The 17410-nt window shown below is 39.3% G+C and overlaps 1 protein-coding gene across 2 annotated transcripts in view; it reads left to right on the top strand.

Annotated features, from left to right (window-relative positions):
- nell2a (neural EGFL like 2a) overlaps positions 1 to 17410 on the top strand; it is a 79311-nt gene that overhangs the window by 23562 nt on the left and 38339 nt on the right. For both annotated transcript variants that reach the window (XM_051382406.1, XM_051382405.1), the window contains exons 11-12: positions 1415 to 1520; positions 1955 to 2083. In XM_051382406.1, the coding sequence (XP_051238366.1) occupies positions 1415 to 1520; positions 1955 to 2083 (235 nt within the window). The remainder of the gene's footprint in view (positions 1 to 1414; positions 1521 to 1954; positions 2084 to 17410) is intronic.

The raw sequence follows: 17410 nt of genomic DNA, 5'->3' as shown, positions 1-17410 counted from the left end.
CACCACAATAACTCATGTAACCATGCACTTCAACTCAATTACTTTCCATGTAGCGGTGCATGACAGCTCACTAAATACTCATTCGACAGCTATCTTGGCCCAACCTGAGAGAATAAATCAAGCCTGAATGAGCCAGCATTCAAGATTGTCCACTTCAGCTGTATTTCACTGATCTGGCTTGTCATCGTTTTCTTTGTGATCTAAAGAAATTGGCCAAATCCTTCTAATTAAGTTTACATTTGGAGGCCAGAGCAGTGCACCTGTCAATCTTTGGATGCCATTTCCATTCTTCAGTACCAATCATCAGATACCACAGAGGTCCCAAATCATATTAATTTCCCAATTATTCAGTATTTGCTTTTGTCTGCCTGGTGCACCAGATGGGAGGGTCGCTCACTTTTGGGAGTAATTCACTTGATGACATTATGCCAGACAGGCCCAATCAATCACAGAAAAGTGACTTGAAGTTTTTAATCACCCAACTCTATCACATCAACCAGCTCCTCCATGAATTCTGCAAAGCTCCATTAGAATCTGCAGTTTCAGACAGCTGTCTGGCTTGCTTGCCCACACCTGGCCCATCTGTAGTCCCAGTTAACTCACTGGCAGTACCAGGCAGATCAAAGAAATGGGGACGGGGAGTGCTGTCAGTCACCCCACTGCTGCAGACTCCTGCAGGCTTCCCCTGACAGCTGCTTGTCACGCCTCTGATCTTCTGTCTGCCTGCTGGCTGCAGGGGGGCGGGGTGCAAATTTTGGGTGGTGGGTGGCAAGAAGTAGATGGTACGGCTTGTTTGAAAAGTTGTTTCGGGACATGAAGGGGAAGTTTGCTTCATTATTTAATGCGAGCACGCTCAACCTATGTACGAGCAGAAGTCATGACACCTTATTTAAAGTCCTGTAGATTATCCTTAAGTAAAATATTTGTGCAGTAAAAATAGATAAAGTCTGTCTTTTTCCAACTGTGTCTAGTGTTAATGACTCTAAATTAGCATCAGCCAGAGGGACACGGATGAAATCACTACAGAGACCTGCCAAAGGCATACTGGGAAGAGGAACCCCGTAATCAGGTTTTACACTCTGACTAAAAACACATGCAGGGATAATCCAGAAGATTGATTCACTGTTTGTATAATAAAGATGCATCATGAATCATGATGTAAATCACTGAGGATAACAGGAGGAGAGAAAGAAAATTTTTTTTTTCCCTTCCAGAAGTAGTTTGGGGGAGAAAACTACTATTGACCAATGAGTAATTGGTTTGTAATGAACACACAGGGAGGAGGGAGGGGGGTGGAGGAAACACAATAGATGAATAATTACCTTCATAATTACATCCAGGGCCCCAGCAAATGAAGGGGGTCAGAGTGGACCCTAGAGGTAGCTCATGAGGATTGTGTCTCTGCCCATCACAGGACAGGACCATGCATCGAGTGGTCCCCAGTGAGCCTTGTCCCGAACTCAACTGTGCCGAGTCGGAGCAGATTGCCTTGAGTGACAGATGCTGCAAAGTCTGCAGAGGTATGTGCTAACCTGTAGTGTGCTATGCCATATAACTTTATAAGCTATTTTTCACAATTTGCAGGTTTTTCTTACATGCTGGCAAAATCTAATAGTTAATGGCTGCCTTTAAAGTAAATCAAATCAATCAGCAAATCAGCAGATGAATCTAAAAACAGGAATTATATAAAGCCTCTGTGATTTACAGAAAATGGGCTTAAGCTTGTTGATGTACTTTTTGCCCCGATTTCCAACAGCCGCGATGTTAGAGGGAAATTTTAGCAGTTGATGTCATTTTTGATCTAATATGCTTTGGAAAGAAGCCACCGTAAGGATACTCAGAAAAAATGTTGTGATACTATGACATAACCTTTCCACTGGCCCTGTATGCCTCAATCACTCCTCTCCTCTCCTCTCCTCTGGGTCTCAACCTTTCTTCTCCGTGCCTGCTGCAGGTCATGACTTCTGCTCAGAGGGCCACGGCTGTGTGGAGCACTCCGACTGTGTGAACCTGGAGGCAGGAGACTGCTGTGTTTGTAAGGATGGCTTCCGCCCACTGCGAGACGATAATGCCTACTGTGAAGGTACAGCATGACTCTGAATTACAAACCTTGACTTTTAGCTGAAGTTTATCTGTCAGTGTGCTGGTGTGGCATCAAAGAGGTCATGAGAGGAACCCGCTCGTTGTTTTTTGGGAGGACCTGGTAGTTTTAATTCAGCGTTATTTTTATAATGAAGAATGTACAGTTGTCATAGCTGTCTCACTGCCTCACTGATTCAATTTTGTGAAAATAAAACATGTTTGACATTGAAATTACATGGAGGAAAGTGAGAGGGTGTGGGTCAATGGTCAGTGAATATAGTGATCTTGAACTTCGGTGTTCATTCATTCGGCATTACATGAGCATTATGAGTGATATCTTTACATGTTTCTTCCTTTTATACATGCCCATATAATCACGAAAAACACATTTGCTACTTAAAGGATAACACAATTTATGCCAGTTATTTTGTTCTTTTATTCTCGCCAGGGTCATCTCACAGTCAGCATAGTAGGAGATGTCAAAGCTTGTTTTCCACCTTTCATAAGAAGGTTTTCTATTCATCTTGGAACAATATAAAAACAACCTCCACAGACTTGCCTCGGGCCTGAGGTATATCATTTAGCACAATAAATACAAAACATTAGATCAGCGTCTGGCAAATTTGAGTTATATTAATTTGTTTCCGGGTTTTGTTTTTTTAATGAACAGGTCACATTACTATTTGCTGACCTGACACCTGAAAGAAGTCCCTCATAAATGTTGGCTTCCAACCTATATTGTCACTTGTACCATGTTTTAATATTTGGGCCATTTCTGTCATTAAATAAATAAATAAAATGTTAAAATATGCAAATACATATGCCGTGAATTGCAAAATAATGTAGACATTTTCTAAATACCCACAAAAAAACACTTTGTTGAATTCATGCTTTTATCGCATAATCCTTTTGTGATGGGAGACTGTAATCCCTTCATTATTTGTGTCCACAGCACGCAATAACTGCTTTTCTGAATGCATTTTCAGAGACTAATGTTTGTCTTCTGAGTCAGTTGATTAATTTGTGATATAAAAACATGCTGAAGGCCTTTATGTTTGCATGTATTTAGTGTCATTCTGCTGGGCGAGCAATTAAAGTCTTGCCATCTATCATCAGTGAGGTCATTCATTACTGATTGCTCACTAAGGCTCAGATGTCTCCAGCCATTTAGCATTTTTAAAGTAAATCACAATGAGATTGAATTTATCAGCACTGCTCTCCTTTAAGAATATACACTGTTTTACTTGATTGCCTTTTGAATGTCCCACTATATATAACTGAAAAACAAGCTATATACCTCACTGAGTAGGTTACTTCATGTTGATGGTGAGGCTATGAAAAAGTTCACACACTATTGACGGGGCTTCATCTGAATTCCTCAACTGACATCTTGACTGAATTTTACCAGATGCATCGTTAAAAAAATGATGACTTTAAAATCTCTAATGTTATCTTGCAGTAAAATATGTAGTACACATCGTGTCATAACTGTCCATCTCTGGTATTAATGAGCAAACACGGCATCAAAGTTATTCATATATTTCTGCACATGACCTTGACAGCTGCCGTGTCAATATATAGCCTTCTTGATCTTCCTCCTTCATTGTGTGTGCGTGCAGTTTTAGAGCATCTGTTTGTGAGTACATTGCCTTGGCCTATTTTTTTTTATCTACAGTCCACACACGCCCTGCAATATATTTCCTGTCACCTTCATCGAGATGATACTAAAGTCTCAATCGAGCCGCAGAGCTTTTTGTTACCGTAACCAGGGTGCTAAATGAAAGAGTAGTAGTTCACAGCTTCTGCAGATCTCACATTAATTTACAGATATGAACAGTTGTCCAGGTAATTAGATGGTCTTAGGGAATCTGCATAATTGAAGATGCTATCTGTCTTAAATTAAAGGGAAGCGATGCTGTTGGTCTGGCCTCATTCACCTTAACAGTGTTAAGTCACGGTGACTTTGCAAACAGCATTCACACAATGGTGGAAAGTAATTAACATTTACACGAGCATTGTGCTAAAGTACAACTCTGAGGCACTCAGAGTATTTTCAAGTATTTCAATTTTATGTTTCTTTATACTTACTAACCATTATACATAATATAGTCCACTGCATTCTAGATATGATGTACTTTTTTACGGAATTACAAGTGACAGAGGTACAAACTTGGCAGATTAAGCTTTTACGTACAAAACATCTGTTAAAAAAATACAATACACTGTAAAACTACTCAGTAGTTTAAAAGTATTTAAAAGTAGCTCTAACTGCTTATTTGTTAATACATCACTAACATAATACAATCATAAAATACATCTTATAATATTGCACTCTATCAGGTGACATTCTTACTTAAAGGTCCAGTTTGTAACATTAAAGAGGATCTATTGGCAGAAATGGAATATAATATTTATAGGTGACTGACTATAGAGATTGTTGTGTTTTTATTACCTTAGAATGAGCCGTTTTTATCTACAGACGCTGTGGTTCACCTTCAATGGAATCCACCATTGTTTATACAGTAGCCCAGAACAGACAAACGTCTGTAGATAGGGCCTTGCACGTTTTTTTCAAGGTTCACAGCCTCATAGTGCCACTCAATCCTTAAACATTTAAGTATATTTTGCTCTACTACTAAACACTTACTTTTACTTTTACAATTTTGAATGTATTTTTATTGAAATGGGATTTGTTTGTTTAAAACAAAGCTGCACAAATCAATATTTTTATATTAACAATGGCTCAAATGACTGTATATGTATATTGTGAATGTATAATGTGACAGGGGTTGATTGTAGTGACACACTCGCACTTACCTTCAGCCCTGTGAGTGTTTTAGCATCTTTCAGCCCTTTGTTTTGGCTCTACTACTTGACAGACAGAGCTAGCAACTGACTGGTGAACAAAGTGGAGAATTTAGCAATTAAAGAACCAGATATTTCCCTCAGAAGTCAGTTGATACCCAAACAGAGCTTGAAGCAGAGTAAATATACTTACATTTATCAGGTGAATATGTAATTCATATCTGCTGAATGCGTAAATAGGCAAATGTTTGCTGAAATGTTAATCATAACAACTTTATGAAGTGGCAAAAGATCTGTAAATTCATGTTTAAACATCTGAAATGCTTTTCAATCGGTCTGACCCCCAGTTAATGGTTTTGAACATCCATCTAATTCAAGTGTCAAAAAGGAAGATAAAACACAAGGACAAATATTTGACTCGAGACTTGATAATTGGTCTTGAGTGAAAGCTAGGTATTTGTTCCACCCACACATTGACATGGTTTTGCCCTGAAAATGTGCCGAAAACACCAAGACAATATTATTGTAATTGTTGTAGAAATGAGGAGAAAGCAACCTATCCCATTATCAGTGTGAAACAAAGTACAAGCAGACAGACTAGTGCCTTCAACATCAACACTTCAGATCCGCACTATTCATCTCAAGAGCAGCCTTAGTCTTACTATGAAATTGGATGGCAGTGTTTGTGATGAGTGTTTGCATCAGAGACTGCATAGAGAAACCTGAAATTGACTCGGTTTGCTGATTGGGTTCTCTCAAAAGCAATTGATTTTTTCTGTGTCTCAGTAACTCACTTACTATATGATTTTGTGTGTGTCTCTTGTGTGGAAAAAAAACAAACTGTCTTGCCAAAACATTGAGGATCCTGCAGATGAATGAGAGAATGTTTGTATTCATAGAATAGGTACACTATTTTGTGGTGAAGGAGCAGAAGAGAGATGTACAGAAAGATGAGTGAAATTGCCTGCTTTCAATTCTAGATGAGTTTCAATAGAGTCATCCCTGCGAGATGAGAAGTCCAACTTAGAGGCAATTTTCTGTATCCAAAACTGCAGGCAGATCATAAAACAGAATGATATAAAGATTCTCACAAACGCAGCTTTTTATGTAGACACACAGCACTTTTGGGGTCTTGTCAAATGTAAAGACAAACATCACAAAAAGCAGAGACAGATACTAGCTCTTTAAAACATTCCTAGGTCAGAGATGGGCTCAAAATAGCCGATGAGATCACTTCTGTGTAAATTTTTCATAGAAGCAGCAGTAGGGAAAACTCAGGGGGATACTAGCCCTGCCTTTGTGTAAGTCTCTGTGTGTGTGTGTGTGTGTGTGTGTGTGTGTGTGTGTGTGTGTGTGTGTGTGTGTGTGTGTGTGTGTGTGTGTGTGTGTGTGTGTGTGTTCGTGTGTGTGTGCACGCAGGTGCATGTCTGTGTATGTGTGTGTTTGAGTGCTGAGTTCTCCAACAGAAAAGAGTCCAGTTTTTTTGCTCCATCCTATCCTCATGCTGCAGTCAGGCTGAAGGCCTATTTTGCTACATGCATGCATGTGTTTAGGGCAGAATTAGACAGAGGGGCGAGCAGTGGAGAAGTGACAGACTGTGTGATTGTCTCTAAATTGAACAATCAGTATAGTTCAACGTGTTGAGATAATACCATTATTCATCTCAGCATTGTAGAAGACTGCAGGCAGAGAGACATCTCCCATTGTTGTCTGGTTTTGAAATGCCCTAGTTTATAAATTGTCTGTCAAAATTGTTCAAGAAAGAATGTTTTTTGTACCTTCTGTATGGGAAATGTGAAATATAAAATGATATTTTGTAAAATAGAAGAGTTCGAAAGAGACATAATATACAATAGGATTTTATATTGACGTTAAGCGTATGCTAGAAAGTGTTATTTTACTGACTCACTTTACTCGCTTAATTTATCAGGGACAGTGCACATTACTTGAATTATGAATTGTTGGATTGGAGGTTAGATAACTACAGTATATAAACGTCAAAGCTTTGGTTTGATTTGTTCAAGTTTTGAGATGTCTGTGAGATATCTGCCTTTACAACATGCATGAATCCATCTTTCATTACTTCCTGACTTCCTGGCCTGTGTGTATCATTAAGCCCATTAGTTCATATTGAAAATGTACATTTTTAAAAACAGGTCACAAATATTTAGTTTACTTTCCATTTCATAAAAGGCTCAGTAATCTCCTAAAACAGTGGGGCGCCCAAGTTTTAAGCAAATATTACTCTACTGTTGGGGACTCATTTTAAGATGCAGATTATTAAGCATTTGGTTCTCTAGTAAGTATATACAGCTCCAAGATTATGTGTGTTTGATTGACTTAATATAAACTACATTCACCATAATGAAGGAACATGTCAGTCAGTGCATCGGTGTTGCTCACTGAAGTTTTTTTAATAGGTTTAGGACAACAATGGACCTCTATGGCGCCGAGGAATAAGATTATATGAGTCCTTCACAAGCACTGTTTGTAGGATCAATTCATTGTTGGTTTTGGATGAGACTGAACAGTCAAAGGAAAACATAATAAAGCTGTACAAGTAAATACTAGAAAAAAACATACTCAAAAACATGTGAAGCAGGTATATAAGAAGTTCAGAAAGCAACCAAGGGAAGACTGCAGACTACACAACCAACAAACAGCCTTGACAGACATTATTTTATTATTATGACGACACTGTTGTTTCTTTTTTTTTATTGATTGAAGACATAAGATAGACATTATGGACCAATAAACATTTAATAAGACAAAAACATAAAACAGTTACGATGATGTATGTATTGGTATGGTGAGAGTCTCAGAGTGGAAATGAGAAATTTCTTAGATAATGTAGAACTGATAATGTAGTAAGTAAAGTAAAAGTCTAGCCTGGCCTGTTTGCACACAAAGTGAGGTTTTATTGCCTATAAGCCATGACTCTGTATGTGTGTGTGTATTGGTGTGGGTGCATGTGTAAGCATATCGTGTGAGAACACAGACCGATTCGATTGCCACTGCTGTCTTTTGAATGTCACAAGGTGGCAGCAGGCTAATTGGCACTGACTGAAGAGCACGGCCTGCTCCAAAACCCAATCACTGGCAGGATGAGCCCCGAGCCTCTGGGCTCCCCACCTGCTAGGGCTCTGACCCCCACACAGACAGATAATTCACACTCATATACACACAGGCACACAAAACATACACATTTGGACTGGCTGTGTGTGTTGAAACACACTTCACCTCTGTGACCCCACTGAAATGTCACCCAAAACAGACAATCCTACCATCATCCAGATGGTCCCCTCCACTGTAAACAACAGTATCTGAGCGCTGCTCAACCAATATCCTTCAAAAGCCACATGGGAGAAATCTCCTGTCAACTGCTTTTCCAGATGGGATCACACTAAATTCTTTGACTGCTTTATACTCAGGCAGAGTTTTCTTCATTTTAAATCACATCCATGACTCCTGGATGATTCTGCTGTTTACGCTTTATTTCATGATTAAGGTGTCGTGGGTTTTGTGTTAAAAAATTCAGTTATGTACAGTTTTAAGGTACTCGCACTTAAACCTGCAATAATAGATTTTTTGGGCCACTTGGAGGCAGCAGACACAACATTAACATAACCTTTTAGGGCTGTACCTGACTCAATATTTTGTTGGTTAAATCTGATTTGGCTATTCAATACTAAGATTCCTTTTCCTTTTTTTTTACTTCAGTGCTACACTAATTTCCTATATCAGCGGTGGAAACGCAGCTATGTGAATCTTACCCTACCTTGTGTTTTAATGCCTTCCTTCGTCATCTGTGATGTGAAAACATCAGATCTTCACACAGTCAGAGAAAGTAAAAGTTTACGTCCTTAGTTCAGTTATAAAATCTCAGCACACCATGGAGCCTCTCTCCTGCCGGGCTGCTGATAGTGCTGCCAGCCAAAGAGTCAATCACAGATCACGGCAGTAGAGGAGGATGTATCACTATCTGTTTCAAAAGTCTTTGTGCTGCATTCACTGACAGTAGAGACTGGCACAGAGAGCATCAGAACAGCCACTGTCCGGAGTCACGCTGCCCTCAGTTAACTATCACTCGTCTTCGCTACCATCACAGTTAGTTCAGTGGTTTGTGGTTATTTTGTGACTCGGTTTTGAGTTTACACCCTGCCATGCTGATGTATAATGACGCAGCTAAATACAATAAAATGCAACAATAGCAAAAAAACAACACCTGAATTGACCTAGCTATTTAACTAAATGTGATCTTGTCATCATGGCAAGACAAGTTTGTTTCTCTATCACCTTTAAACAACAAGGCAGTTCAACGTGCTTTACATGAAATGTAAAGAGATTTAAGTCTTTAAGTATAATTAAGCTAAAATAGAATAAGACTAAAGATTAAACAATAGAATAAAAATGACAGTACAGTGCAAGAACTGGTAGTTGTTTCTGCTCCATGTTACTCATTGTTTACACCTCCAGCCTACAGGCTCCACTTGGTCACTGATTGACAAGTGATGGATGATGATGCTCCATCGATTTACACGTGGTAGAAAATCCTTCCCAGATTAATGAGAGCCGCGATGGAGAGCAAAACCCCATTCACGCTGGCGCACATAAACAAGGCAATTTTGTCTATTAGATGTGCCGGGCTTCATTTAAGTTATGCTAAATCGAAGTGTGTTAAGTGCATGTACAAGTGATGTATAGACACACACACACACACAGACATACACACATAGACTTCATGCAGTCATTTAAGCGCTGGTAGATGTTTGTATAGAACGGTCCATGATTTACTTTTAGTTTTGACCAAACTTTTATGTGGGAATTCAGTCAGGTTGTCATGAGGAATATGCAGAGATTGTGTGCATAAAACACAAAACAATAACATACATTCACTCACCTTCTTGCAATTCTACTAGCAGACACACACAAACACACTTCCACATTTTCCTTATTTGATGTGCATTGTTCTAAGTCAGGTAGCAGGCTTCTAAGTGTTTACAGTGATTGATCACATTGTGAGTGTCTGGTATTTAGACAGTGACTGTACTCTCAGAATGCAGGTTTTCACTCTTGTTGCTAATGGTATTTCTTTCCACTCAGTCATCTTAATTGGCTGCTGCTCCTGCCCAAATTGCGGTGACGTTTTGCATATTTGTTTTGTTTTGAGCCTGTTTACTTAGAAGTGATTGTGCAATTTGGTAAGGTGAAAACATACCAAAAAGAGTTTTCTCTTAAAGGTCCAGTGTGTAACATTTACGAGGTTCTATAGGCAGAAATGAAATATAATATAAATAATGTTTTATTAGTTTATAATCAACTGAAAATAAGAATTGTTATATTTTTGTTACTCTAGAATGAGCCTTTTACAAACGTTTGGTCCCTTCTGGACTGGCACTAGAGTCATGTTTTTTGAGCATTTCACAGCCAGGTAGTTTCTCCTTCATGCTTGGAAGGGGAAGATGAGGCGAGGGAGTTGCAATCCACAACTTCAGTGTTACTAAATCCTACATACTGGGCCTTTATATTAAGTATATCTGTACAGATATTAAGTATATCTGTAGTTCATGTTCAGGCAATGCCTCAGAAAATTAACTATGAGCTGTGTTACATTTCAAAGGAACCCATTTTGTTTTTCTCATTGTGATTACCCTTAAAGCAGATTTGAATAATAATTGTCTCTAAAGACTTCCACGATAAAAGAGCAAAGTGATTGAGAAACACAACTCTCCTTTGTCATTTAAAGCTATTTTATTCTAAAAGAAAGTGGAGAAGGTTTCGAGTCATTTCGCCTCTCCCAGACATGTGGAGCATCACAATGTGCTAACAGTCCTAAATACTCAGTCCTTAGCAGTGTTGGGCAAGTTACTTTTAAAAAGTAATTAGTTACAGTTACTTCTTCCAAAAGTAACTAAATTAGTTACTCAGTTACAAATGATAAAAGTAACTAGTTACTTCAGGAAGTAACTACTGCGTTACTTTCAAGTAAATTTTTAAATGCTCAAATGTGACCCCACCTCCACCCCTCTTTAAACGAACTCAAAATACATGTGCATGTTCAATTGTTTATGATAAATCTGAATATTATAATGAGATGGACACTTAATACAATACATTATTAAGAGAAACAATGTACACAAGTCTAAACTATTTTAATCTTGCTGTGGGACAAAGTGAGACTAGCCTCCAATCAAATGCCATGTATGTAGATATTATGTTCATATAGTGGATCGATACAAATAACACAATAGATGTTTTGGAACTTTTGATATTTATTGCCCCTCAACAGGCCACAACTGGGAAAAATTAAATTATGCTTGTTAGGCACTATACCAAAAATAAATAACAAATATATACACTCTTTGTAGTGCAAATTAAACAAAAAAAAATTCAGACAATTGGTAGATATACTGTACTTCAAGTATTTTCTTCCTCGAAAAAGTAAACAGTGTAACAATATGAGGTGCTTTCAATCTAACTGAAAAGTACAATGTATAGCCAAACTAAGGAATCCAAATATAAATAGGTAATACATAAGAAATAAAAAAACACATCTCCATAAAAATAAATCTCTTTCTCTGGCCATTGACAATCTCACTTCGAGAGGCTGCAGCCAGCCAACAAATGAATCTAAATTAAATTATGCTCCTTAAGCAATGTACCAAAAATGTATTCAAACAATATATACACTCTTTTTAGTGCAAATGTAATAAGATGCAACACAACTTGCCATACCTGTCTCTCGCTGACTGACTTGCTTGTGTTGTTCGTTGTGTGTCCGACTATGCGTGCTTTCGAACACCCGCCCAACTCTACCTCTGATTGGCTTACCATGAAATTTTACTCAACCTCAGCCAATCGTCAGCATTTATGCACTTGTCTCGTGCACTGCCCACTAACCAAGGAAGAACAGTAAAAAAAAGTCTTTGCCTCTCGGCTCAGAGATCTAGTTGGTCTGATAAAAAAACAGCTTAAGTTATAGTAACGCGCCGCATTTTTTGGCAGTAATGGTACGGCGTTATTAAGATGGGAAGAGTAATCAATTACATTACTCGTTACTGAAAAAAAGTAACGCCATTAGTAACGCTGCTATTTATAACGCCGTTATTCCCATCACTGGTCCTTAGCATATACAACGTAAGCAAAGTCTAGATCTGGATTATGAACAAATCAAGCAATTTGAAGGCATCACTTTTGGCTCTGCTAACTTTTAGAAATACTTTGAGGGCTAACTGAATAATCAACTCATTTGAAAAATAATCAGTGGATTAACTAATGGGTTGCAACCATAATTAAAACCTTTGATTTTTGAAAATAACTAAACTGCAATGTGTGCACTGTTTCAAATGTTTGAAATTGAATATTAAAGGTTTAGTTCAACATTTTGGGAAAGAAGGTTATTCACTTTCTTGCCGAGAGTTAGATAAGAAGTTCAGTACTAGTATTGTCCATAATATGAAGCCACTGCCAGCAGCCAATTATCTTAGCTTAGCATAATGAATGGAAATAGGAGGAAACAGCTAGCCTGGCTCTGTCAGAAAGTAACAAAATGCAGCTACCACACCTCTAAAGCTCACTGATGTGTCCTCAACTTCCTGACTTCCACTTATTTGCACTTACTGTGCAGACCTGAGAATGGAATTGATCTTCTCGTCTAACTCTCAACAAGAAGCAGATAAGTGTGTCTCTCAAAATGTTGAACTATTCCTTTAAAGCCATTAAAGCCTCTATGTGTATAATTTGAAATTTTCCAACTTTGGCTCACCGCAGTTGTAGTATCAAAATATGAATAAGCTCAAAGCAATAAATATGCAGATCCAATTTTCACCAAGACTGTTTAATTTTTCAACATATACATTTATTTTGACTTGATAATCACACATTCAACACATGGTGGCTTTTACATTGATTTAAATCCTTCTGTACCAAAAGCATTCTTTTCCAAACATCCCGACCACCAACTGTAACCCAGTATTTGATCCATTAAGACTCCCCCGAAACCAAAAGACCCATCCTGTAACATCCTCTGACACCTTTCTCCACCCATGAGGAACCAAGGCCAACAGTGAAGATTATTTGCTGAGTGGGACATTGTTTGGCCAGCAGGGACAGCTCTTTGTCTCTCTGCTCTTTCCTCTGACTGTTATAAATCTGGCCATGAGGGAACTGGCTACTGAGGAATATCAGACAATGTTTTGGCAAGCCTTGTCCCTCTGCCACTTTTTGAAAACCATCTGCTAGAGTATGTGAGCTGGTTAGGGAAGGGATGGATAGATGATGAAAAGACAGAAAGAAAGAGAGATAAAGAGAGAGCGGCCGCTGGTGGAATGGCAAAGATGGGGGTGTCTTTGTGGGACATCCAAAGGCAATACCAGTGTTATCTCCCTACTCCCAGACCTTCATGCACTGCAGTATGAAACACAGATAGTGAGGACACTCCCTATTAGAAACTACATGCTATGCAAGTGGAAAGGGATAAGCCATTATTCCCTGTTTAGTAGTGGGATGACTTGGATGAGCAATAGTGGGGATATTAAAAATGTCAGCACAGTTATGACCTCCAACGATATACCAACACTTGGTAACAGCCTGTATAGTGTCACTGTGTATTTGAATGCATAGATATACTATACACAGTTGTGGCCTACATTAGAGTCAACAGCATTAGTTTATACTTTTAAAGGTTTATTCTTCCAGGCAAAATCAGACTTTGATTTCATTTAGCTTGTTATTTCTCTTCATTGATCCGTCTGTTCTCTGCTGCTGAAAGGGTGGACAGTTCAAAACTCAGATACCTGTAAAATCAGCTCCTGTATTAGTCTACTCTCTGTGGTTTCTGTGGTTGCCATGGTCACACGGCGCACCGCGGTGGCATATTGAAGAAGTTGAACCATCATTAAGTCTGACTGCAGCGGTAAAAAGCTGTGCGCATTCACAAAAGCATCAGCAGCCGGCCTCCCTGTCCTTGTCCCTGCTGCCGTGGTTACATGTTCCTGAAGTTTACTGCCCATATTTTAACAAGCATTCAATGGATTGCCATGGAATGTTGTACCAATACTTTGTTTTTGACTCACAACTTCCAAAACTAATGACTTTCCCGACCAGCCTCAGCCTTCTTTCGGTTTAGTGCCAATTAGCAAATCTTGTGCATGCGAAAATCTAAACTAAAACGTTGAACATGGTAGACATTATACCTTCATTCAACCTCAGCATGTTAGAATTGGCATTGTTAGACACTTAGTCTTGTTTTAAGATATATGTATTTTTTATTTAATTTTTTTAATTTTTGCTTTTTATTATGTACATTGTCCAATACAGACAGAAGAATAGGGAGATAAAGTGGGTTATGGTATGCAACAAAAGTCCCTTGCTGGAATCAACCCAAAGATATTGCAATTACATGTTACGGGTCTTAATCACAAGGCCACCAAGATTCCCCACCTAATGTGATTGTGTGACTGGATGTAATTAACCAGTTTTTTAGCAAACAAAATAACTACAGCTCTCCTGAAGTTTTCCAGTTCAGCAGCACATGTGGTATGTGTCACCCTCTTATCTTTTCTTATCCTCCTTCAGTGCTCTTTGCTCAGCACTTGCTGTAAAGCTTGTTATTGTTGACCTCCTTCTCATCTTCCTAGAGTGATGTAGAAGTGTACTCCAAAGTTTGTCAGTACACTATGACATCAGTGTTAGACTACACGGGGAACAGAGCACACTTTTGACCATTGACATAAGTGATGCTATGTGTCAGCCTTGTATTAGGTTACAGAAAACATAATAGGGTTTGCTATAGCTATATCCATATGTAGACATGGGAGATTGTCATAGCCCCCACACGACTGGCATGCAATGGTCTTGGGCTTGTGGACTTGGAAGGTGGAATAGTTCTACAATTCGATCTGATTTGCGTGAGCAATGAACTTTAAGAGCAGACTAATGCCTGTGAGAGCGTGAATGCCCTCCACCATTCGCCAAGCAGAAAGTCTCTTGCGCATGGTTGCCGCTTTGTGTGCTTGCTGATTAGTTGTATACATGCAGGTGCAATTCTTTGCTTCTCTTTATGTTGCTTCTTGCTCGCAGCTGCCTGTACAACTTTCGGTCGTTGAATTTGTGTGCATGGAGTTACATTGGGTGAGTGGCAGTTAATATCTGTGTGTGTGAAATAATATAATTTGCTCGCAAGCATGTTTTATTGTGCTTGTGACATGATATAAATCTGTTGTTGGATTTTTAGTACTTGCCAGTTTGATTTTAAATGGATCTAAAATGAGAGAAAGAGTCCTGATTTCATACAGCTCTCGAAATACTAAAGTTGCTTGCTTGCTGTAATTTTTGTCTGACAGCGAGAACTAAAAGACCTCCCTCTTTATCCATAACAAGGACGTTTTTTGTCCCAATAACGCTAAGTTACCCACCTTCCTGAGGTATGACTATGATTGATTCAGTTGTTATGCAGGAATGCACAAAGGTGGATAAAAAAAGACGAGAGCCGTTTCCTTGCCATCCATCGTGGTGTGGAAAAAGATTGACCCCGAGCACTCCATTCAGCGATAAAAGCTGTTGCTGACTCTTGGCCAGCCTCCTTTGCTTGGCACATCACGTGTGTCCATGTGACAGGCCAATCAAGAAAATGGAGTGCGTTAATGGTGATGGAGATGGTCGCTCTCCCCCACGCGTTCGCGCCGTGCCCCTCATCATCTCACCTCCTAACATATTGTTTTAGCAAACGTAACTGCTGTCACCAGGGGCAGGATGGATGGTGTCTTACAGTTAATAGGCTTTAAATCAAAGCTGCACCACGGATGGCCAATCAGAAAGCGGGAAAGCAGTCACCTAAGACCTCTGCTCAAGGTTAACATTGCGATTGCGGACGGAGTGAATTTGTTCTCTTACTTTCTGTCTCTTCGATGACAGTTAATACCTTTTGCTGCTTTCTTTCTGCTTCTGCTCCTATGCCATCTAAATCTTTTTCTTCTGCTATCTCAATTGTTCACTCACTTACACACACTGCACACTTTTCAACACTTTTACTTCACACTGGCTCTTTCTTATGCTTCATCTTTCTATGTTTAATCCATTACTTTGCCTGCCCTTTTCTCTCCACCTCCTTCTGTCCTCCGTCTGTATCTCTCTCCCCTCACTCAGTCATTCACTGTCTCCCCAGCTGTCTCATCTCCCCTTTTCTGTCTAGCTCTACAGTATAGCTTGTCGTGAATCTGTCTTTGTCTTTAATTCACTTCTTCTCCTTACCTGCCCTGGTATCTGCCCTTCCCTGTACTTCCCATTTTCTCCCCACCTTCTCTACATTCCTGGTTCTCTCTCTCTCAAAGACAGTCACAGGGTTTAATTAGCCTCCATTCATTTAGTGAAGGACACATGTACTTTCATAGGTGATCGGCGATTGTCTGTCGGCTTCATTTATCCGTGAAGCTTTTGAATAGCTGGAGGCAGCAAGTATTGATGAAACTGTGAAAGGAAGAAGACCACGGAAATGTGAATGCCACAGTTATAAGCAGGTGCTGAGCTCTTAGTTTCCGAGTTAGTGGGCGGCGCTCTACCCAAGGACATGCAAGCCGGGTGAATGCCAATGCAAATGTATTGAAATTCAATTTCAAGTACTCTTCGCAAAAGCACCTGGCACAAAACATATCCAGGGGTGAATGTCCTCCTGTGCTCTAACAGACACTGAATACAGTGAATGAATAATAAATTGGAAATGTCAAGGACTATGGAGCTCGTCTCTCAAAAAGTGCCTACATTTGACCTGTATTATCAACAGGAACAAGGCCCTGGAGCATTTTACATAGCTGGGTTTGTTCGGTTCAACTTGTTTTTGCATCGAATTGCATTTGGTTGCATCACATTATCAAGATTATTTTGTTTACCCTGGCAGTGTTGTGCATCTTCTGTGTGATGGTTTGGCATGCAGTTTTAGAACCTAGGAATAGCTGTTGCTTAGGCAACAGCTAATATGGATCTAAATATGGTATCATGAGAGTGAGAATGAAATACAAAGGACAATCTAATAAATCATATTCTTAAAGCTACACTAACCAAGTTTTAATTACTAGGGTCATAGAAGCACAGTCCCGATTCAGCGTTGCTCTGTCAAGTTGTTATGCTAACATGTGAGCAAACAGTTGCCCACTAACATCCAGCGGTAACAGAGCAACATTAGTGTTAGTCTGTTTCAGACCTCTGAGTTGCCACCCACATCACAGATTTGTTCAGCGATTCATATAGGTTTGGTTTTAAGCCTATTGCTTTTGACTAATCAAAGCTTAAGGATTAAGAATGGGGAAGTCATCTTCCTACATACAGCTATCTAGCTACATTCAGCTGTAGCTCAGGAGGTTGTCTGCTAATCAGAAGGTTGGTGGTCGGCTCGTCCCTCTGCAAGATACTAAACCCCAAATTGTTCCTAGTGCTGCTGTGCCACTGGTGTGTGTGTGAATAGGTTGGTTAGTTTCTGATGAGCAGTTGGCACCTTGCATGGCAGCCTCTGCCATCAGTGCATAAATGT

Source organism: Dicentrarchus labrax, unplaced genomic scaffold (assembly GCF_905237075.1).
Source record: "Dicentrarchus labrax unplaced genomic scaffold, dlabrax2021, whole genome shotgun sequence".
Lineage (NCBI taxonomy): Eukaryota > Metazoa > Chordata > Actinopteri > Moronidae > Dicentrarchus > Dicentrarchus labrax.
This window is presented reverse-complemented; position numbering and strand designations above follow the sequence as displayed.